At 47.9% G+C, this 22,066-nt stretch overlaps 1 protein-coding gene across 5 annotated transcripts in view; it reads left to right on the forward strand.

Annotated features, from left to right (window-relative positions):
* The window catches only part of KIAA1671 (KIAA1671 ortholog), an 89,829-nt gene that overhangs the window by 63,701 nt on the left and 4,062 nt on the right, over positions 1-22,066 (forward strand). For 3 of the 5 annotated variants that reach the window (XM_075435008.1, XM_009935068.2, XM_075435010.1), the window contains 3 exons: positions 12,079-12,197; positions 18,345-18,600; positions 20,636-20,810. In XM_075435008.1, coding sequence (XP_075291123.1) covers positions 12,079-12,197; positions 18,345-18,600; positions 20,636-20,810 — 550 coding nt within the window. Of the gene's footprint in view, positions 1-6,324; positions 6,481-12,078; positions 12,198-18,344; positions 18,601-20,635; positions 20,811-22,066 lie in introns of those variants that run through there. The other 2 variants (XM_075435012.1, XM_075435009.1) reach the window with 2 other exon arrangements.

The raw sequence follows: 22,066 nt of genomic DNA on the forward strand, positions 1-22,066 counted from the left end.
TCTAACCTCCCTTTTTTCTTTCCTTTTTTTTTTTAAATTTAAATCCATACGCCTTAAATTACACCTAGATAAATAAATGTCTAACACGGGGCGATCTGATTCTGATTCTAGAGGAGTACAGGCACGTTTTTAAGAATTGCTTAAAAGCTAGTCCAATCAAGGGGTAAAATGAGCCTGAGAGCTAAAACTAATTTATCTTGTGGTTGTCAAACCAACAGTTGATCAGTCAGAACGTAATATATGCAAATCACAGACAGGAGTGCAAGAATGATTTTTATTTTAAATAGCTGGTCTGGTATATTCAATCGTGGACTATTTGGAAAAAAGATTATTTTTTTAATTATTATTTTTCCCTGTAGTACTCCTATTAATTTCTTCACTGGAACAGAATACTCTGGGCTTTGCCCTGCCTTCCTGCATGGCACACTGGTTTTCTCATGGGTTGCTGTTTCCCAGCAAGCCTTGCCTTCCTCTCTGTTGCCTTGTGGTGGTCTGGTTGTGCAGCTGTGTCTTCAAAGCTACTCATCTGGCCTTCTTGTTTCCACTGAAACTGAATTTAATTGGTCTGAGATTATTTTCTACAAATAGATGTAATACAGTGTTCTCATATGGAATTTAAGGAAAAAAGGTGTCATCATGGCTGAGCAGACTGCCTGGCTGCTGCACCCACGAGCGGCTGGGCCCTGCTGTTGGGGGTCACGCGTACGTGGAGGTGTCCGCACGTCAGGACACAGGACCCGTCTTAATTGCGTCATTATTCTGGCATATTAATATCAGATCCGGGAATCTGTAGCTGAGCTTGCAGAATTTTTTGCTTTACAGTGAAACCTTTTAGATGGAAACTGATTCTTCTCCCAAATATTTTTTTTTTGAGGCTTTTTTCCATTTTTCCTCTCACGTCACCTGAGTGTCTTTGCTGTAATAAGAGCAGAGATACTTTCGTTAAACATTGCCTCTGTTTTAATCATGGTAGTATTGCTCATGTTTCTACTATGGGTGTAATATCTGGTTTCACAGCCAACACCATGAGTTCTAGATCTCTTAAGTTTGTTGCCACGCAGTAAAAACAGGGTCCTTGCTTAATGCCCTCAGTTCCTTAGCTATCCCCTTCCCCTGCTAAAAAAGTGTGGCAGTTTGCTTCTTTGTAAGAAGTTTAACTGCTTTCAGACTGCTGGCATGAGCAACAGAGCTATGGAAAACTCCAGAGGTGTTTCGAGTTCTTTGGGAGAAGATTTTGAAATAGAACAGAAACGCTGAACTCCGTGGCTGCTCGGGCTGTGAGTAGTCAGCGTGTTTTACGCGAGTTGTTCTGACATGCTGAAAATCACGCTGAAGTTCACTAATTGTGTTTTGCTTTCTGCTGCACTGCTCAGTTGATGAAAATGGTCGTTTTGACCATGCTTGGTCTGAGAGCATTAGTTATTTTGTTTGGATTCAGTTTTAATATAGTTCCAGAAGAAAGGTGGGTTTGACTGCACATGTCCCAGCTTGCTGGGAGGGCCTGTAGTCCTTCCGAGGGTTTGCTTTGCACCCGCAGCCCGCTCGCTAGCACCCGCTCTGCTGGGGGTCGGAACTCCCAGCCTGGTTTTGTGATCTGCACAGGTGTTTCTGCCGAAGCCAGTACAAGGTTGTGCAGTCGGGTGGTTTCCTGGGAGAGCTGGTGGGTATCGCTTTTTCCGTCTGAGCAGGGTCCCTCTCTGGCGCTGAAGAGCGGGTGAGGGACCAGGAGGAGCGCGGCTCAAACCCGCGTTGAGTCGTAGCCGTGCCGCTCAGCTGCGCGTCGCCAGGGGCTGCGGCTCGGCACGTGAGAGAGCGTGGCCCTGTGCTGTCTGGTTCGGTTTTACCCAAAGTCTGTCTGCCAGGGTTTGGCCTTCGTGGTGAACATCCTTCAACAAACTGTGGAAACAAGTCAGCACAAGTTGGCATTTTTATTCTGAGCTTGGCTATTGCGGTGCGGACCCTGCAACAAACAGCTGCTGAGCTCTTTTGCCCGAATATCCAGTGGAAGTGCAATGGATTGCTCTCAGAAATATTTTTTTTTTTTTTGGTACCATCAGTGAATAGACTTTATCTTTAAATTTCCATCAAGCTGTTATGGTGGCGTGAAGCATGTTTGCAGAAAGCACGCTTTTAAAAATGAGTTGTTTGTCTTGTTTCCGGAGTAAAGCTGTGCAGTTTAATTAATGAAGATACAAGGGCCAATACTGAAAGAGTTCATGCTTTTTCATTCTTAATAACTTTTCTTTGGTTTAACAGGCCATGAAGATAGCTGGCAGCATAAATCTGGGCCAGAAAACTGCAGTGATGGGTATTTAGCAGGCTGCCTTTGTTGTTCCCTTGTTAGTTTGACAGGAATAATCACTTAAATGACTTCACTCGTGATTTTACTTAGGCTGGCTGCAAGGAGTTGATTTTTACCGTATTCTTAGAGTGCAAGAAAAGAACGTAAATACATTTAGAGCTGATCATTTTGTGCTCATTCACCTTGCTTTTTTCTTTCTTTAAAAAGCACAAAGTGATAGCAGTTAGCTTTCAGAGGAAAATAAATCGCATTAAACGAAACCATCCCTGAACACAACGCTGGCAACCCATTTCAGCTGAAACTTTGTGACGTTGTGGTCGTTTGAGGAGAGGCTGGCGGTGTCTCGTTGGTCTCCGTGTGTGTATTTTGACTGTTCTCTTCTAGAACATCTTCAAAGTTGTCTGAGATTTTTGTTTAAACGAGCAGTGCAGTCTCCAAAGTCTGCGTATTTGTTATTCACTTGTTGTCAAGAAATCCTATAATTTTCTGTGCATCTTTAAACCTAGACTTTAAACTGAAGGAGTCCTTTTTCCCAGGAGTGTTTGTTTGAAGTTTGACTTTGTTTCTTATGTGGAAACACGTTAACTGTGCAGAAGAGCTGTGAAATAAAGTGTTTCAAGTAGGAGGTGTTGATTTCAAGTATGCAGCTTTTCAAAAAAAGCAAATATATTCACTTCCTAGCATAACGGCATGAAACGGTCGTGTTCTGGCTTGCGCCTCTCGCGATGTTGGCGATGAGGGATCCTGCTCAGCTCTCGGTGCCAGCTTCCATTAGCGCTGGTGGGAGCTGCGCGTGCCCGCTGCGAGAGAGCGGGTTCCTGGAGGAGGGCAGAGCCTGCCGGGTGGACAGGCTGCTCCGCTGGCTCTGCGCCTGCCCGCGCTGCCTGGCCTGGCTGCCCGAGGCTGAGAGGAGGATCTGCTGTGTTCATACAGGAGGGATTTTAAAGATGTTCCCAACTATTTCCTCTGCTCTGTGCTGGTTTGCTACTTTCCCACTTCCCGGAGGGAGCGCTGTCACGGCTCGCTCGGCCCTAGCAAGGCACACATTTAGCACCTGGCTCTAGGCTGCCTTTTGCACATCAAGGCAGCCTCTGCTCTCTCTTCAGCCTTGCACTGAAACCACGTGTGGTGAGTGTTCACAGCGAGTCATAGCAGCTCTGTTTTCAGGGTACAAAAAAATGACAAACTCTGAAACGTCTTTGAAATCCTCAGTGGAGCCAGGAGGTGAACTTCACCAAGAGTCACTGCAGAAGCAGGGAGCGGATTTCTTTGTGCAATGGTAACCATATTCCTGGCAAAACTAACTTCATCTTCATCAATTTAATGAAAACTTGGCCACATTCCCTTTTGTGCCAGAGCCAGCTCCAGGCAGACGTCAGGTCTGATTTGGTGCTGCTGCCTTTGCAATCGGGAGCCTCTCGGCTGGGCCTGGCTCCGGAGCATGGGGTACCTGGGGCTTGTGAGCGAAAGATCCGCTAACAGAGAAGCTGAGGAAGTCTGGCTAAAGACCGGCAAGCAGGGGAAGTAATTTTGTATGCTCAAAAGGCATGGAAAATGCTGGGTTTTGGGGAGCTGTGATAGTATTCAGCCTCTCGGGAGTTTAAGTTTAGGCTGGAAAGGTGTCGCTGGGAACGTGCTGTTTGAACTTGGGTAAATCATTGAACTTGCTGGCAGTGATTTTCTCCGGCTCCTTTGTTGCTGTTTGTGCTGGCGTGGTGGGGAGGATCCCTGTCGGCTCTGCCCTAACCCTCTTGTCAAAGCGTTTGTAGCGTTTAGGTCTGTTGCATGGTTTCAGTGTTTTGATTAAGCTGAGAAAATATTTCTACCATAGCGTAAGGCGTGTATACATTTCAAAGGGATAGAAGTTAAATACAGTGGATTTAGTTTTGTTTGGATTCAATTCAAATGCAGTACCGAAGCAAAGAGGTTTGCTTCTGAGATGAGGGCTGGCTGTCCCATCAGCACGGCCGCAGGAGCGGTGGTAAGGCCCGTCGTGGGTGTAATACAGAGCTTTTCAAAGGGGAGCAGCTGAGCTAGCCGTGGACGTGGGGTGTCGCGGCTTGGGCTGTTCTCTGCCCCTCTATCCAGTTACTCGTGGTACCAGCTGTTCACAGCTTACTCCTGGCATTTGCTCCCTCGGGTTGGGGGCTGGGAGCAGCGACTGCCCTTCCCGTTATTTCTGCAGGCGCAGGGCTGCTCTTCGGCGTTTCTTGGCATGCCATCCCTGGAGTAAGGGATTGAGATTCAGGCCCGTGCATCAAGCTGGGAAGCCATGAAAAGGTGAAGAATTACACCAGTCACCCTCTAAAAACAACCTGCGTTTCGTAAGCTTTGAACATTCAGGCTATAATTGGCGGTTGCTTATCGTATCCCGGTGGAAGAGGTAGAGAACACACGTATGGCTGAGACAGCCCCGGGTTGCATAGCAACGGTGAGGATGTAGTGGCTGATGTCATTTATGAGAATGCTTTATACCGTGGCACTTGGTATGTACTCCACAGCACACGGAAGACCTAAACATTTCCGATTTAAAGAATGTACCCTCAGCAAGTTTGCTGATGACACCAAACTGGGAGGTGTGGTAGACACACCGGAAGGCTGTGCTGCCATTCAGCGTGACCTGGATAGGCTGGAAAGCTGGGCAGAGAGGAACCTGATGAGGTTCAACAAAGGCAAATGCGGGGTCCTGCACCTGGGGAGGAACAACCCCATGCACCAGTACAGGCTTGGGGTGGACCTGCTGGAGAGCAGCTCTGCGGAGAGGGACCTGGGTGTCCTGGTGGACGACAGGTTAACCATGAGCCAGCAGTGTGCCCTGGCTGCCAAGAAAGCCAATGGGATCCTGGGGTGCATCAAGAAGAGTGTGGCCAGCAGGACGAGGGAGGTTCTCCTTCCCCTCTACACTGTCCTGGTGAGGCCCCATCTAGAGTACTGTGTCCAGTTCTGGGCTCCCCAGTTCAAGAAAGATGAGGAGCTACTGGAGAGAGTCCAGCGGAGGGCTACGAGGATGGTGAGGGGACTGGAACATCTCCCCTACGAGGAGAGGCTGAGGGAGCTGGGCTTGTTCAGCCTGAAGAAGAGAAGACTGCGAGGGGACCTAATAAATGCTTATAAATATCTGCAGGGTGGGTGTCAGGAGGATGGGGCCAAGCTCTTTTCAGTGGTGCCCAGCGACAGGACAAGGGGCACCGGGCACAAACTGAAGCAGAGGAAGCTCCAGCTGAACCCGAGGAAGAACTTCTTCCCTCTGAGGGTGACGGAGCCCTGGCCCAGGCTGCCCAGGGAGGCTGTGGAGTCTCCTTCTCTGGAGATATTCCAGCCCCGCCTGGACAAGGTCCTGTGCAGCCGGCTCTGGGTGACCCTGGTTCAGCAGGAGGGTTGGACTAGATGACCCCACAGAGGTCCCTGCCAACCCCTGCCATGCTGGGATTCTGTGATTCTGTAAAGGTTTTTCGGGTAGAGCAGTGTCGCTCCTTAGGACGTAACGGTGCTAAATGTGTTGTGTGAGTGCTTTCAGAGCCAGGCTGGGACACGCTTGTGCCTCCCCGTGTGTGTGCTCACGCACCCCGGCAGCGGCTGCGGTTTGTCACCTTGCACCAGGTTGTTCCCTCCAGCACGGAGGGCACCGGGGCTGGCGGGGCGTTCCTCTGGAGCAGACCCCCGGGCTGCTCGCTGCGGCCCCCCTGCCCACCCCGCCGGCAGCCCTGGAGGTGGCCTGTGCGGCAGCGTAGAGACGTGGAGGTTATGGGATTAATTGGTTCAGTTCCTTTTGCCACTGCTCTTGGGCCTGGTCTGCAGCGTTTGCGAAGCCGCTTCCTCGGCTTGGAGATGTTGCGCTGAGCAGGGTGTTGGACAGGGCTGGGGACGTCCCCACGTACCGATGCCCGTGGGTGGAGCCTGCGCTGGAGGTCTCTGAACTTCCCTCGCCAGTGAGGTCAGAAGGAAAATGTACAATTCCTGGAACTGTTATCTGTCACTGCAGCACCAGGGGTGGGGTGGGGTGGGAGGCAGAAGGTGCTGCCTGCTGCCGGGGACGTTACTCTAAGGCAGTTGCTTCTCTCAATAATTTATTTAAAGTCTGAGTTGGCAAATCTTCTTGCCTGGTCGCTAGGAACAAACTGGAGCGTTGGTCTTGAGCCATGACTTACTCCTTGTGGGCAGCACTTGTTCGCCGGATCGTAAGTATACATGGAAATCCTAGGGTGCTGAGTCCACAACGTTAGACTTTCCACTCGCTGTGCTGGCATTTAGACACTTGCAAAGAAAAAACAGTACGGCTTGTGACATGTTGTATCGTTTCTAAGGCCCTCTCTTTGTGGTGGGGTGGGTTGGTTGGTGGGTTTTGTTGTGGTGTTATGCTCTTGGTGATTATGTTAGTAGTGGTCCAAAATACATAATTTACCTTTTAGCAATAATCCTGAGAATCATTAGAGTAATTGTGGAATAATTTGGGTAGAAAGGGCCCCTGGAGGTCATGTAGCCTAGCGTCCTGCTCAAAGCAGAGTCAGCTGTGAAACAGCAGAAGAAAGGTTTACTAGAACAAGGTGTGTTGCCATCTTCCTGCCATATTGCAGGGAACAGCTGGGACGGCTTTCTGGGTTTGTGAGGGCCTGTGAGCTCTCCTCAAGTGCAGTGTCACGCTCACGCGGCAGGGGAGGTCTGAACGTGGGCAACTCGACCCAGCTTCTCACTTCTTGTAATTAAAAAGATTGGGGGGGGGGGGGAAGCTTTTCAGGAAATCGACAAAAATTTTTCGCTTTGAATTCTGCATTAACAAGGTGGATGGTCAAAAGTTGATTCCATTGTGCAATTTCATATTCAGGTCATGGCAGTAGATTGCAATTTTTACCCTTCAAGCTGTGGGGTGTCGTTCTGGCTGTCTGGTGTCTCGGGCTCTCTTGCAAACAAAGATATTTTTGAAACCGTCTGTGCAGATTCTGACTCATGAGATCTCTTTCAGCTGGTATTCCTCATATGCCAGGTCTTCACATCAGTGCAAAAGAATTTTCCACATAAACGTGTGCATTCATTCTTGGTTACAGTTAATTTTCCCACTGGTAGGACCAATATTGTGTGTGCATCATGTTCAGGAACTGGAAATTGCAGGAGTAATCAGCCCTGGGCTGCTGCCAAACCCAGCTTGATTCCAAGGGAGTCCTGGAAGAGGCATAATCATAATGTCTCATTTTAGAAGAAGAACTAGAAGCAAGGCAGTACACAACTTGGCTGTTTTATTTCATATGAAAATGAAGTTGATTTTTTCCTGGCTGCTGTTGTAAGAATTATGAAGTTCAAGATCAAAGCATGGAGAATTACAGCATTTGAATGCTGGATTGAGAGTAGTATTTATGTGATTGGGGAGATTTTTCTGTGATCATAAATAAGAAAATTCCTAATTTGAGTTTATCTTGTGTGCTAAGAAGACACCAGACCCGTCTTTTTATTGCCTTTTGTTTTGAAATGTCTGTTTTTACTGTATCATGAATACTCTGTTTATCAAGCGCATGGCTGTTATCTGGCCTGGCTTCTCGTGTTGGACACCTCTTCTTTCAGCTTTGGTCTCTTCTGGGGGATGGTGATCAGACCTGTTCATGAGAGCAACAAAAGCCAAAGCCAGATGTGCCAGTTCTTCATCGTGCAGGATCTCTTGTTCTATGGAGCTTATACGTTAGAAGAAATCAACCCAAAAAACTAAAAAATCCCCACCCACATGATTTTCTTCCATCTGAAGAAGTGAGCTTTAAATTAGGATTTAGGCTAGGGAGCAAAGTATGAAGAAGAAACTGTTCACGTTTGGGAGCGGTACATGTTGGAAAGTATTTCCTCCTTTCTCCTCCCAATCCTTGGGTAAAAAAGTGGCTTTGGTGCACTTTCTCGTGCCACCGGGTGCTTTGCAGGCGCTGGTGGGCGACAGGCAGGGCGCTTCGGGCTGCCTGCTCTGGCTGTCTGTAAATTCACGTGAGCCAGGGCGCTGAGCGCTGTGCGATCGAGCGGGCTTGCGGCAGACTGCAGCTTGTCACTCTGGTGCATTCGCTAAGTCTGACGTTATTTCCCAGTCTGTCATATGCTTTAAAGCTTTCGATTTGTAATCCCAGTTTGTTCTTCATTCATGCTTTTGGTCTGTAATGCCAAGTTGTTCCAAGTAAAATGTTAGTGCCAGGAAATGCAAATGTAGCTGTATGATCTGATTTCAGTTGCTTGTGTCTAAAAGCATCTCAGCCGTAAAACACAGCGGTATGTATGTATAGTTCTCAGAGAATTTGTGTGGTTTTGACCGGTATTTTAAAACCCAGAAGGTTAATAGCAACTTAATAGCAAGTTTAATAGCAAGCGCTATCCAGAGAGCGTGAAGGCTGAACGAGGATGGAAGTAGAGAAAATTGCCCCCTCCTCCCCACCCTTTTTTTTGCCAGCCTCTACTGTTTTTTTAAAACAAGCTTATTGTTACTGAGAGTAAACATTTTGAAAATGGAGGGGATGGATTTTTCCCAGGCACCTCCAGGGTCCTGATTCCCAGTGCCTCGGTATTACCAGATTGCCTGGAGTCTTTCTGGAGTGTGGTGAAGAGGATAGAGAAAAGATCTGCAAATGAAGAGCCAAAACTCATCATTCATGTGCTTGCTACTAATCACGTACTGGAAAGAATAATCTTTATGGTTGTTTGTCGCTTCCTTCTTCATCACACGCTGTCTCCTCCAAGCTGCACGGGCTATAAACTGCTTTTCTGCGTCGCCCTCGGTGCCCCCGCTGCGGCCCCCTCCGATTTCCGCTCAGCTAGCTGACCAGGCTACCGCGCCGCACTAAATTCTCTGCAGTTCTTCGCAGCTGGGAGAAGCCGGAGTCTTTAGATAGTTTAGGCCTGAAGAGTGATTTGTAGATGTGGAAGAATGTGTATTTTTCCCAGCTAATCATTTGGCCTGTGAAGAAGTATGGCTGGAAAGGGATCACTGGGGAAAGATGCACAGTTGTCTTCTGAAATAAGTAGCCTCCTCCAGAAGCAAAATGTAATAACATTACTTGATATAACAAAGTAATCTCATAAAATCTGGAGCGTCGTATTCCTTACATTTAGACTTTCCAGTCTGTTTTATTGAGTTTAAGTTCACAAAGTCTACAGAAGTAGTAGTGTTATTGCTTTTTCAAGCTTGTTTTGGTTTTAGCACATAGAATTGCTGAGTGTTAATTATGTCATTTGGGTTATAAAACCACAGCTCAGGGTTCAAATGCATAGAGCATCAAGTAAACTGTTGCCCGAAACCGAGGAATATGTGCCGATGGGTTTGTCTGCAGTGTGAAACTTTAGTAAGAATTACTGAGCCTTCAGATGGGCGGTGTAATTGCATCTACATTTCTTTCCTGTCGCGACCGAAATGGTATTATCTGGGTTGTGCCTGTGCTCTCCTTGCAACCATTGCATTCACGCTAACACTGCACTTTTTATAAACAACGTCTCCCAAGTGCAGCGCGCGGAGTTGCTGCTCTGCTGCTCCCCTTCCTGCTGCTGAGCTTTTTGCTTTTGGCTGCAGTCCAGTGTGAGTAATTGCAAGCAGTGGTACGGTCTGTGCCGCCCGTAGAGACAATGTGCTGTGGTCGTCGCTGGTGGAAGGTACTGGCGTCCAGTACAGGGGGTAACCTGCCGGTGTCTGCCGGGTCGCCTGCCCGGGCAGCGTGCCCCGGGGTGCCGGGCGGTGGAGGCGGGTGTGCCAGGGCTGCAGCTACAGCTCCTCGTGCAGAGGCGGCTTCTGCTGCGCAGAGTGGCAAAAGTTGATAAATGCTCTGGCCGTATTGTTGGCAAGAGCGGTAGTTTGTAATGTGAGATTGGGATTGAAAAAAAATTCATAACAAGCATCAAGTTGAAAGAAAAGAAACCCCTGAGCTAAGCTGAGCAGTAGGGAGGAACGCGAGAAGAGCGACGTGCCTTCCCTAGCAGCGAATCGGCTTCCCAAGGTGGCACGGCCACCACGTGACAGCAGGAGCCCGAGCCCAGGGGCCTTGCTGTAGCCCCCGGTGCGAAGCGTGGCATCGTGGAGCTAGAGGGAGTTTGGGAAACCAAGGCATATGCCCGAGCCAAGAAGGGGGAAAGGCCCTGTGGGGTCGGGGGAGTCCAAGACGCTTCCCCCTCCACCCAGCTCGCTGTGAAGTGTGTGCTGTGGGCACGATGGACCGCGTGTGCCTGGAAGGGACTGGAGATGGGAGAACTCTGTCCACGCGTGTATGCATCTGTGCTGAAAGCGTCAGAATTGCTGCCAGCGAGTTGTTAGGCTGTGGGAACATCTGGAAGATGGAAAGCAGGGAACTTCTGTTTCTTGTAACTCACAAACCGAGCCCCTGTACTACTTGAGTATTGCAAAATGAGAATTTGACTTGGTCTAGTAACAGTGCATTGCAATAGTGGGAATAGGTGGTGGAGCCTTTTGTTGTTTATTTTACTCGGCATGAAAATAGACCCCTTTGTCAGCAGCGAGGAGTGTGGTGTAACCAGAGAGCGGCAATCGTTTGTCAGCCGGTTGCAAAAGATGCAAGCGTTGTAGGACTTCTGCAGTAGCCAAGTGCCAGTATTGGTGAATTATCCTGAACATCAATACTTGTATAGTATTAAGGCAGCAGTCTTTAGGTTTACAAAATTAAACCACACAAAAAAAACCCCTCTTTTTTTTCCTCTGATACTAAGGAATCGCGTGTTGTTGAACACGGCTGTCGCTTTGTGTGCGCTGCCTGAAGCGAGAGAGATGTGTCGGTGTTTCCACCTGTAGGTTCTGCTGGGGAACTGAGGGGGTGCAGGAGTGTTGTCTATTCCACCCACCCCCCTTTTTTTTCTTTTTTTTGAAAGAAAGAAAAAGCTTGGGACAGGTGGAAAACAATGAAATCTGCTGTCAGATGAGATCTTCGTAAGCAAAGCTGATACGGCGCTGAAAGCCATACTTGTATTTATTCAGGATAATGGCTGCAAAGGAGGCTAACATTAGTTATCTGTGCACAATGTGTTATTTCAGTAACTATCTAACTTCAGTGTGTAACTCAGTACAACTGCAGCACAAAGGGTGCGACAGTGCTACATTCTGGAGCATGTTAACTGCTGCAAATCTGGGGTGCCAGCAGCAGCAGCTGACCCACTTCGCTCCCCTCGGAGGCCGGTGCTCCGGTGCTCCGGCTCGCTCGCAGGAAAGCCGCAGATCTGTGGGATAAAAATAGTTACTCAGGAAATGAAAGGTCGGAGTAGAACACAGAAAAACCCACCACGGTCTGTCCTTCTGCTCTGTACATCGTGTTTGAACTTTACATTAGCACACATCAATTTGTCAGAGGCTTTCTAGTGTCTGGCTCTGTGCTTATTTATTTATTTCTGGTTTGTATTTTGAATATCTTCCAGAGAAAGACCTAAAAAAAAGGTCTTTTTAGTAAACCCAGGAAAAGAGCAGCAGAGTTGATGTTTCCCTTGTGTGCTTGGGGAGATTAAATTTAGTCCCCAGCAGAATTGTTTGTGTTTGCATAGTTAGTTCTAAAAATTTTGTGCAGCCTGAGATAAGACTAGTTTTAAAGCAAGGGGGAGTTACTAAAGCCAGGGAGTCAATTCCGGCCTCTAGAACTGGTTATTTGCCCAGGAGAACGGTGCTTCTTGTTCTGTCTTCATAGCCAGTTTCCAGGTTTAAGTTTATTCCCAGTTTTGTGTTGACCAAGTTTAACTGGTAGATTCAGAACCACTATGGCAATTAACATCTGGTAAGCGTTCGGCCAAGGGCTATAGAGTGATGAAATGTCGGAACTGTTCTGTTGCAGGATCAGCTGAAGAAGTGCTTCTCCAGAGAGCCCCCGGACGCCAAGGACACAGACACGCTCGTGCCGGAGCGGGACAGCCAGTACGGCACCTGGGCCGAGCAGCGGCACAGCGGGGACAGGTACGGGGGAGCAGGGGCTTTGCCCTGGCTGGGGAAGCGGAGGAAACCCTTGCTGTGGGTGGGCGCGTGCGTGTACACACGTGGGGTTTGAAAGCTGCTCAGCTTCAGTGACTGTACGGTTCCTTTAGTCTGTGACTGGAGGAAATTTTCTTTAAGGTCTGCAAATTGCAATAAGCTTTGAAATGTAAACTCCATCCTCCAGTGAGAGTGCAGTATTGCCACTTTCATAAGCGACGACAAAACCCGCTTGGACTGGAATAGATTTAACAAGTCTGCTAGTGAGCGAAACACAAGTTAGATGTTAGTTTTTAGTGCTAAAATGGTAGAAAGAAGAGATGGGAAAAACAGTTTTTCCCAATGAGTGCACCAAATGGCTTTCACTAGATTAAACATAGATACTAAAACTTTTTTTTATGCTTTGTATTTACGTGTTTGTAATTAGAAATTTCACATGTAGAAAGCGATTTCCTGCTTGTGTGCTATGTGCCTCTGGTGGGTAGAACTAGGGTTCCGGGAGGATTTTGCTAAAATTGTCTGATTTCCTCCCTCTCAGGTGGGTAAGGAAGATTCTGATTGTGGTGAGACAGGGTACACTAACAGTCTGGGGGGTGGTTTTGGGTTTTTTTGTAAATTTGGGTCTCTCCCGTACCAGTTAGCACTGCCTTAAAAGCTGTGCAGCCAGGGAGGCTGAACAGCAAACAGTGTGCAGTGGGTGCCCCGAAGGCCAGGCACCGGCTCCGCGCGGTGCGTCTGCTGGCGTGGCCCCTGCCCAGCTCTGAAGCGTTTCAGTGGGGTGGGTGAAATGGAGTTGAATGAAAGATGTATTACTGATGATTTTCTGTTACTAAAACGAATTCGTGAAGTAAACCCAGAGCGTTAAAGTGTGAGGTGTTGTGTAAGTTATAGCTCGAGCTGCGCTGTCTGAGCCAAGACCTTATCTGCTCCGTGTGGTCTGAAAATAGCATTGTATCTGCTGTGGGTTATTTTAATGTGATACTTGTTGAGATCTTATAGCAGACATTAGTGTCAATTATGTTTGGTGTGTTCTGCACTTGAGAACTGTGCTTATAAATACTTTATTGCTTATGCAATCAGGATAGCTTTGAGCCTAAAGTTCAGGGAGCTAAGTGACGTGCCAACAGTGACATCCAAGTCTTCTGTAAAACTAACTTTGATTTCAGTATGTTCCAACATCTTCTGAAATCGGTTTCTGAACGAAGCTGCTTGTCTCAGCTCCCAAACAGACAGCGTTTGAATGTTGTTTCAAACCCGGAGGATTATTCCTGATTAGAAAAACTCCACCTAAACATTCTGGTTTACTGAAGTATTGAACTCAGTCCCCATGTCCTGGAATTTGGTTTCCACTGTAAGAAATGTTTAGTATAGTGACTCTTCAGCATTATGCCACCCCCTTGCTCTGCTTTAGCTTGACTTATGGTTCATCCTGGGGGAATTACTGGTGTATTAATTCAAGCATTTGGAGAGGAATGAGGGCAACGTACTTTTAAATACCAAATTTGTAATGGAAATCTTCCTGGAATATACTGAAACTGCTTTTTTTTTCTGCAGTTTGTTTTACACAGTAGAAGCCAGGCCAGGTGCAGGCACTGTCCTCCTCTTACCATGGGTGACTGGAGCACGTCTCTGCGTTCGGCGCTGCCGCAGCGGTCGTCGTCTCCTCCTCTGCCTGGCCCCGGGGCAGGAACTCGCAGGAGACCCTGAGAATTCCGCTTTCCTGTTTTGCCTGGCTCGCTTCCCTTAGCCTCTGTAGCTTGCCAGCCTACGGCCGTGGCGTTGCATTCCTCGATACGCCCTCGCAGCCGGCGTTTGGCCACGCTGAGAGGGTGACGGGGGAACCGGCGCCGTGCCTCGCTTACCGGCACCCCGGGAGGGCACCCACGGGGCAGACGGGGGACAAAGCAACGCCACCGGCCTGCTGCTGCTGCTCTGTGGGAGGGAGTCCCGGGGGCTGGCATTTTGCAGTATTTGAGTCGTGAAAGGATTATTTTAGCCCTTTTAGGAGTGTTTCATTAATGCATCTGTGAAAGAACTAATTTTCTCTGAGAGAGGAAGAGAATTTTAAAGTAAAAAGGCTTGACTACCTGGCAACAGGGTGAATGTGGTCCTGTAGCTAGACAGGCTGCTAGGAAGGCGGAGGAAGGATCGCTGTCAATGAGAAGGGGCTGCTCTTGGCTGGCTGCAACGGGCTTGGGCAAATAACTTCTGAGAATGGAAGGAGATGGTTTAATTTGGAGGCGTTACTTGGATTTCTCTTAGCTTATCTAAAAGATTTTCTTTTTTCTGAAGTGCTTTGGTAAGCTCTTCCAACTTGGCGTCACAGAAAATTCTTACTTTTAGATCAGAACAGTCTTCGTAATGATGAACAGTTCTCTTTTGCAGAGAAGGGGCTATGTTTTTTAGATGATGGATCTACACAGCTCTGACTTCAAAAGGTTTCAGCTATTTGTTTCTTCAAATCCCTGAAGCTAGACTACAACAAAGTTTCAGAAAAGAAAAGCCGCTGTAGGGTATCCGCTACCTGTAATAGATGGGACTCTGCAGTTACAGAACATGAAAGGGCATTTTTCCGTGGCCGTTATTTCTGGTGTGGTGCCCTAGGCAAGCACTGAGAGCTGCCTTTTGATTCTGGCTCCTCAGCAGTGCTGCTGTAAAAAGCAGGATTCCTGTTCTTTTTGACTCCTGGTTGCACATGATGAAGCAACACGTTCTTTATAGGCTCTTAGCACTGTCTTGCTAAAACTAATTAAATTTAATTGGGATTGAAAGTGAAGGCCTAGCTTCGTTTATTGCGTATTTGTGATAACCAATCTGCTGGCATTTGTGTGTGCTGCATGAAGGATGGTTTTTCAGAGAAGCAAGTGTCTGCAGACGACACCTGCTGACGTTGTGGGCAGCTTACGGATACGCTCGTAGAGCTTCAGCTCTGAAGCAGGAGAGGAAGATACATAGCGCATCTCAGTAATGAGAACTGAGAACATGTTTTAAATTTCAATATTCTGAAGGGACTTTGTCCCTAATTTGCTGTTTGGATGGAAAGAATCCACTGTGCGTAGCAGAGCGCTTGTGCTCGAGCCGTCCTCGCCGCGTTGGGTGATTAGCGGTGCCACAGTGCTTAGTGTGTAACGATGCCGTAGCTGTGCCAGAGCCCCAGACGAGAATCCATCAGGGAGGTGTGTGCATTAGAAGCCACCAGGCAGTGTGAATTTATCTCTGTTTCCGTCATGGCTTACTCGGATATTTCAGTTTGAGGAACTGCACTGAGCTGTATTAGCTGAGGCCCTGGGAGGTGGAAGGGAAGAGGCTTTCTGGAGGCGTGCAGAACAGGCGGGATCCTTTTAATACGCGTTTTAATTGCCATGAAAGGTGAGAAGACTGCAGATTGTCTTTCCTCCCTGCATTCTTCCGTATTCTAGTGGATCTAAAGCCTAACACAGCAGATACCAGATATCATTCGAAGCAAAAATACTAGACAAAAACTTCCCCCTGCAGCTCATTACCATTTCTTAATTATCCCGGGGCCCACTGCTGAGGGAGGGAAGAGGCCTTCGCTCTCCTCGTGTGCTGGAACGCCTCTGTGCAGTGTTTGCTCTGCCAGGCTGGAAATTATATCACGTACTGCAGCTTGCTAGAAAGTTGTTATTCAACAGTAGGCTCATGAGTGTTTTCCTCCGCAGATCGCTATCGCTGTGGACTGTGCCAAATGCTGAGGTCCATTGTTTCAAAAATGTGCATGCGTTCATACATACGTGTTCAGATTTTTTTGGTTTAGAATGGTTTTCCTAGACCATTTGCTGAAGAAAAGGTGCTTAGTAACAAAAGACTCTTGTTAGGCAGAGGGGAAAAAAAAACTGAACTCCTTAAATACTTTAGGTTTTGTTTTTTAAATGAGAAACTCCTAAAATGAGAAGCAAGACAGCCCTATTGTTACTGACAGTAGAGTCTTACTGTTTCCTGCAGTCTCCTGCTGCTTGAAGGAACGCTCCGACCTGCATGGCAAAGGGAGACACATAGCTGTATGCAGCTTTCAGCCCTGCCACTGCAACGCGTTTCTGTGAGTCTAGGCAAAGGGACGATTTCTAGGAATACACGGGGAGCGCCGGGGTGCCGCCCTTGGGGCTCTCCCCCAGCACCCCGAAAGCCTCTGCTCCTCGAGCCCTGCCTTCGGGTGCCACCTGCTGCCCCCCTCTCCCTTCAGCTCCTCTGAGCAAGAAAAATACCGCTGGCTGGCGGGGCAGCTCTCTCCGAAACAGCCCCAGAGATAAGAGATGCTCGTAAGGAAGGGGCTGGCTCGCAGAACCGGTTGCGTGGGCATCACTCAGGTTGGTTTCCGTGCTGCAAATGAGCGTGGTGGGGCAGCACAGGGCATTTGTCCTGACCATCGTCCCCAGTCCAGGGGTACTGGCTCAGCCTCTCCCCTGCAGAGTTTTCTGGGGTGGTTTCCAGTTGTCCTCTTGCCCCTTTCCAGTCCCGTTCCCTGCCAGTTCGCTCTTTGCCTGCTTCAAAGTCACCCGCTCTGAAGCAGCAGGGGAGCCTGGCAGGAGCGAGTCGATAAGCCCTCAGCACTTCTGTGTGGCTGCTGGACTTCCCAGCAGCGTCTGAGCCACCTGAACGGGCAGCGTCCGCCCTCCACATTCACACCTTGGCAGTTTGGGTCACTGGGTTACTGTTGCTGTGTTCCTGGTCTCGTGCGGACCAAAACGAGAGGCAGTAAGAGAAACAAAATCTAAGGCAGCTCCAGTGGGAGAGCTGTTGGGATCGTGCCGACGGAGACGCGTCTTTCTGTCAGGACACAAGGGATGCAGTTTTTTTAAAGCCAATGTCTACTAGCATCTAAAAATCGCATCCCACAGTGTTTAAGTCCTCGGGGCTGCTGAAGATGCTTCAGTTTCCGTGACGTCCTGTGAAATGGCAGTTCCTCCCGCCAGCTGCTGGGTCTGCGTGGAGCATGCCCTGCGCTGCAGGAGCTGCCGTGGTGGCCAGGGCTGCTCCCAGTGCAGCCGCGTCTTCTTCAGGGCCAGGCGTCTATGCACAGCCTTGTTGCCACTTCAGAAAGTATGCATGAAACTTTGGTATTTACCATATATATAAAAATATGAATATATAATATATTAAGAACAGATGAGTATGAATTAAAATAAATACACTATATATATATACATATTTATATATATATATATATATATATAAAAAAGCGCCCTCCTAGGGAGAAGATGGGAACATGAACAACAGAAGTGTTGGTGAGGTGTGCTCTGAAAAGGGCTGCGGGAAGCTTGTGGTGTCCTGCAGGAATTCACTTGCAGTAAACAAGTATTTGTTGTTTTCTATTTATAAGCATTTATATGTATCTAAGGTAATTTTGGATGAGCAAGGAGAAGAATCTTTCAACAGTTACTCTTTGGCTGTGGCCTGCAAACCCTTCGCAAGGTTTTGAAGTGTATACAGTGCCAAAGTGTGAGGTCTGCTGATGTTGTATATCAAGTGGGCAAAGTTAAGCAGGTTTTAAGCAGCTTGCTGTTTCCATCGTCTCATTTCACAGAATCACAGAATAGTAGGGATTGGAAGGGACCTCTGTGGGTCATCCAGTCCAACCCTCCTGCTGAAGCAGGGTCACCCAGAGCAGGCTGCACAGGACCTTGTGCAGGCGGGGCTGGAATATCTCCAGAGAAGGAGACTCCACAGCCTCCCTGGGCAGCCTGGGCCAGGGCTCCGTCACCCTCAGAGGGAAGAAGTTCTTCCTCATCTTCAGCTGGAGCTTCCTCTGCTCCAGTTTGTGCCCGTTGCCCCTTGTCCTGTCGCTGGGCACCACTGAAAAGAGCTTGGCAAGGGGCCTTCGTGTTGGGGAGAAGAAACCCCAAGCAATAAAAGCACATTACAATCAAGTCATTACAGTTTATCTGCATATTTGTATTATTCAATACGCTGTAAATCCAAGTGGGTGAAAAGCTGTGATAATGGAAGCGATTCAGCCTTGCGGCTGGTACCTGCTGCCTCCGCAGACGCCGTGGTTACTGTACCTGTAGCTTCAGTTCTGCCTTTATTTATCATCTGCTGAGTGTGCGTGATCCAAACTATACTTGCATGTGTTTGTTTACCCTGCAGTCTCACAGATTTCATTTCAATTTGCAGTTTTGCGCCTGAATCTCCTTCCTCGGAAAATGGCGTCATTTCAACAAGAAAGCAACCTCCCAATAGCCACCCGTCTTCGCTGTCCTCTCAGACGGAACCTGCCTCCCTGGTGGATCACCATGACTTCTCAAAAGACCAAAGGAGCACGAGTTTGGACCGTTCCAGCACTGACATGGACTCTACTGATGGGACCGATTTGCCTCCTCCGGGAGACACCTACCCTGATGCGAAGACCACCGATTTCTCTTTCATTGACGTAAGTCACCAGAACGGGACACAGCCCATCTCCTGCTGTGTTAACTCTGTTGTTACCCGCCTTGATCACCAGGAAGCAGTATCTGCTGGAAACTTTGCGCCCAATCTTCCTCTGCCATTTCTTTACCACAATGAATTTTCCCAGCTGACTTCCTGCCTGAAAAGTTGAAGATCAAAGCTGCAGAATTCTTCTAGTCCCTGTAATGCCTAGGTTCTAAGAGATTCCAAAAAGCTATTGTCCTCGGAGAATGTCTGCCAGTGGCTTGATAAAGTTGCTGTTTCTCTTTCTGCTCCTCAGTGGGCTGTAACAGAGGAGTTCAATGGCTCTGTGAACTTTGGGAACATAAATGACACAAATAGCTAGCGAGTGCTGTGCTATAAACCATGCAGATTTAAGGCTATAAAGATGTTTACTAATACTGTTCTTATTTACAGTTGGTCTCTTTCTGTAGTAGCTTACAACTGCATTTTAAAGGATTGTTTTCATACTTAAGACTCTTGCAGCTGCTCTAAGAACAGTAGTTGCTGGCCATATGTGGTTGGATGAGGTTTAGTGTTTTTCTGAAAGCACTAATGCAACTGTAGTTTTTCAGTATAGCATCTGGAAAGTACTGCTTTTTCTTTACTAAGAATTGGTGCCCCTTTTTTTAGTTCTATAATATCTAATGACAGATATATTGGCAAGTGCGAGATTCCCAGCTGAAATGGATCGTGAAGCTGCTAGGAAGGTCTTGGCACACTGCTGGGCCTGTCGAAGTGCCGAAATGCCTTCGGAACTGAGGAGCAGGCTGCTCTGTAAAACGTGGGAGGGATGCAGGCAGGTTTGTGCTGGAGGCAGCGTGGTCTGGTGCAGCAGAATTGACTGTTAATACCCCAGCCGCTTCCTGCCAGGCTGGTGGAAAGTGCCGCCGGCCCGCTCTGCTCTCCGCCGGCGCTGCTGTCCGAGGGGAGCGGCAGACGCCTCTGTTTTGCCAGAGCGGGTGCTGCTCTCGTCTGCCAGCCCCCTCCGGCTCTGAAGCAGAGGCCACGTTTGGTGGTGATCCCGAACCGCATGTGCCGTGGCCGCGGTGTCAGTGAACAGTCCCTTGGCGGGATGGCCCAAGTGCACGTTTTGTTCTGGGAAGGCAGCGTTAGCAGCCCACAGCAGTGCGGGTGGCATTTTGTCTCCGTCCATCAGAGGTTCCGCAGGTCGTGGAGATGGGTCCTGTGTTGTGCTGTTCCCTGCACATCTGGAGGTGTCTCTCTGAAACATTAATAGCTCCAAGTGCAGCTGGCAATCTGCTGTTTTAATGAGGAGTTTATTCCTGACCTGAAATCTCTTGAAAAGAAACAAAACCACATCTTGTGGAGAAGAAGAGGAGACTCAGTGATGCTTGCTGGTTACAGGGAGTTGCTAACAACAAATTGCTTTAAATAAATGAATAAATTGCAGCTCATTCTTTTACTCGGTGAATGTTACTGCCTTACTGTCATGCACAAGGGTGGGGGTGTTTGAAATGACTGATCACAGAAATTTTCTGAATCCCATGGCACTTAACTTGCAGTCTGCTTGCTGCTGGTGAGTGGCTTGAAATTTCCATGAATGGCAACCCCTCAGAACGATGCAATTGCAGCACTCTGCTACAGGAGAATTTTGTGTAGTTGCTCTTTTTAGATCCCAGTCTTTTTACTGGCCTTTGGCTGTTACTAGCTTGCAAGGCCTGTATTCTTAAAGCACTCTAGGAACCAAAATCCTATTTATAGTGGTAATTTTTTTTATTAATTTAGTGAAGATAATTCACACAGATAAGACATCCACAGCCAAGAGAGATCAAAGAATCAGCATGGCACCCAGTTATTCACAATGTAGCATATCCTCATCATAAATTCTCTTTAATATAGCTTTAAGTGACTACAAGAATAATAATCAGGCAAATAGATATAGTTTAATTAAACTGAATGGGTTAATGCATTAAAGTAGGTTGGGAAATCATTGTGGAGGAGATGACTTTTATGTTCAGGCTGGTTGAAAGTAAAGGCTTTGTTTCTTTTTATAGCAGACCACTATTCTGGACTCCAGCGCGCTGAAAACTCGTGCACAGCTCAGCAAAAAGAGACGCCATCGGGCTCCTATTTCCCACTCGCTTAGAAGAAGCAGAGGGCTGGAGTATGAAAACAGATTTTCTTTGACGGAAGAACCAGATAATACCTGGATGTTTAGAGATTCCACAGGTATCCCTCAACTATCTGAAATACTTAGCCGTCATCGACTGTAAGAGCAGGAATTTCTAAACCGTATAACACACCTGAAGTAGCATCCAGGTTTAACAGCTTCCTTTTCCCACCTCTGGGTCATCCTCGAAATGAAGTTGTCGTCTTCATGCCTTGGAGCCTGTGGAGTGAGGGAACAGCAGTAGCCAGACCTACAGATGAGCAGGGCGAGGGAGAGCTTTGATGCAATTTCCTTTAGCTTCTGGCTGCTGACTGAAGAGAGTTTGGTTCACTGAGAAAATACTGAGTTCAGAAACTGCTGTGGTTGGATGCATTCTCTAGCACATGCTTTATATCTAAGCCTGTGTGTTATTGATAAGAGCAACTGTAATTATTCATATTCTGTAGGTGCTCATAAATATTCTTTCTAGCAGCTGTAAGTACTACAGGACTAAAGAGGCCTAGTTAAGGATAAATCAACTCCTTCAAATCCATTCTATTAAAGATCTGCTCCTCCTGGCCTGTCCTGTTCCTTAGGATGCATTAAGGAAATGCATCGGGCCTTGAAAATGCTTGCTTGGGGAAGAGAATGAACGGCTTAATGCACGTGCTCATGATGGACGCATGGTTTAGTACCTGCGGCACTTTGGTCCTGTGGTGGTATGTGCTGCAGACACCCTTCTGATACCCCCGAGCGGAGGAATTGCTGGTGTTGCAGCCTCTTCTTCAGAGAGGCTGGTGATGTGTTTGTAACTGAGGGGCCCTATTAAAAAAGTCGGTTTTGTGACCTGCGTTTCTGCTTTCCCTGAAAGCCTGTGAGTGTAGGGAAGAACGTGTGATCAAACTGCTCTCTTCTGTAGCCTCCCAATCAGTGGAAACGCTGTTATCTGTGTGGTGGTTGCTTTGGTGCAGGTCTACCAGACCTAAAATATTTTTGAAGACTTACCTTGAAAAGAAACGCTGTACTGGAAGCTGGAGTTCCATTATCAGCTGAGGACCCAGTGCGTGTGAAGGCGACCACACCATTGCGCCTTTCCTGGTAGTGTGCGGGCTGGGGGTGGGCCAGAGAACTCTGAGATGTCTCTTCCCATCTAAAGAAGTCTCACATTCTGTGATCAGCTCAGGTGTATAGAAGCAGCAACGTTCATTAAATTAGGAGTACCTTCTGCTCCCTCATCTCTGTCGGCAAGAGATCTTTCCACTGCTCAGTACTTAGTATGTTTGTTGCTTTGATCCCTCTTGAAGCGCTGAACTCGGTTCCGTGGTGTGTTGATACT

The sequence above is a fragment of the Opisthocomus hoazin genome, chromosome 13 (assembly GCF_030867145.1).
Source record: "Opisthocomus hoazin isolate bOpiHoa1 chromosome 13, bOpiHoa1.hap1, whole genome shotgun sequence".
Lineage (NCBI taxonomy): Eukaryota > Metazoa > Chordata > Aves > Opisthocomiformes > Opisthocomidae > Opisthocomus > Opisthocomus hoazin.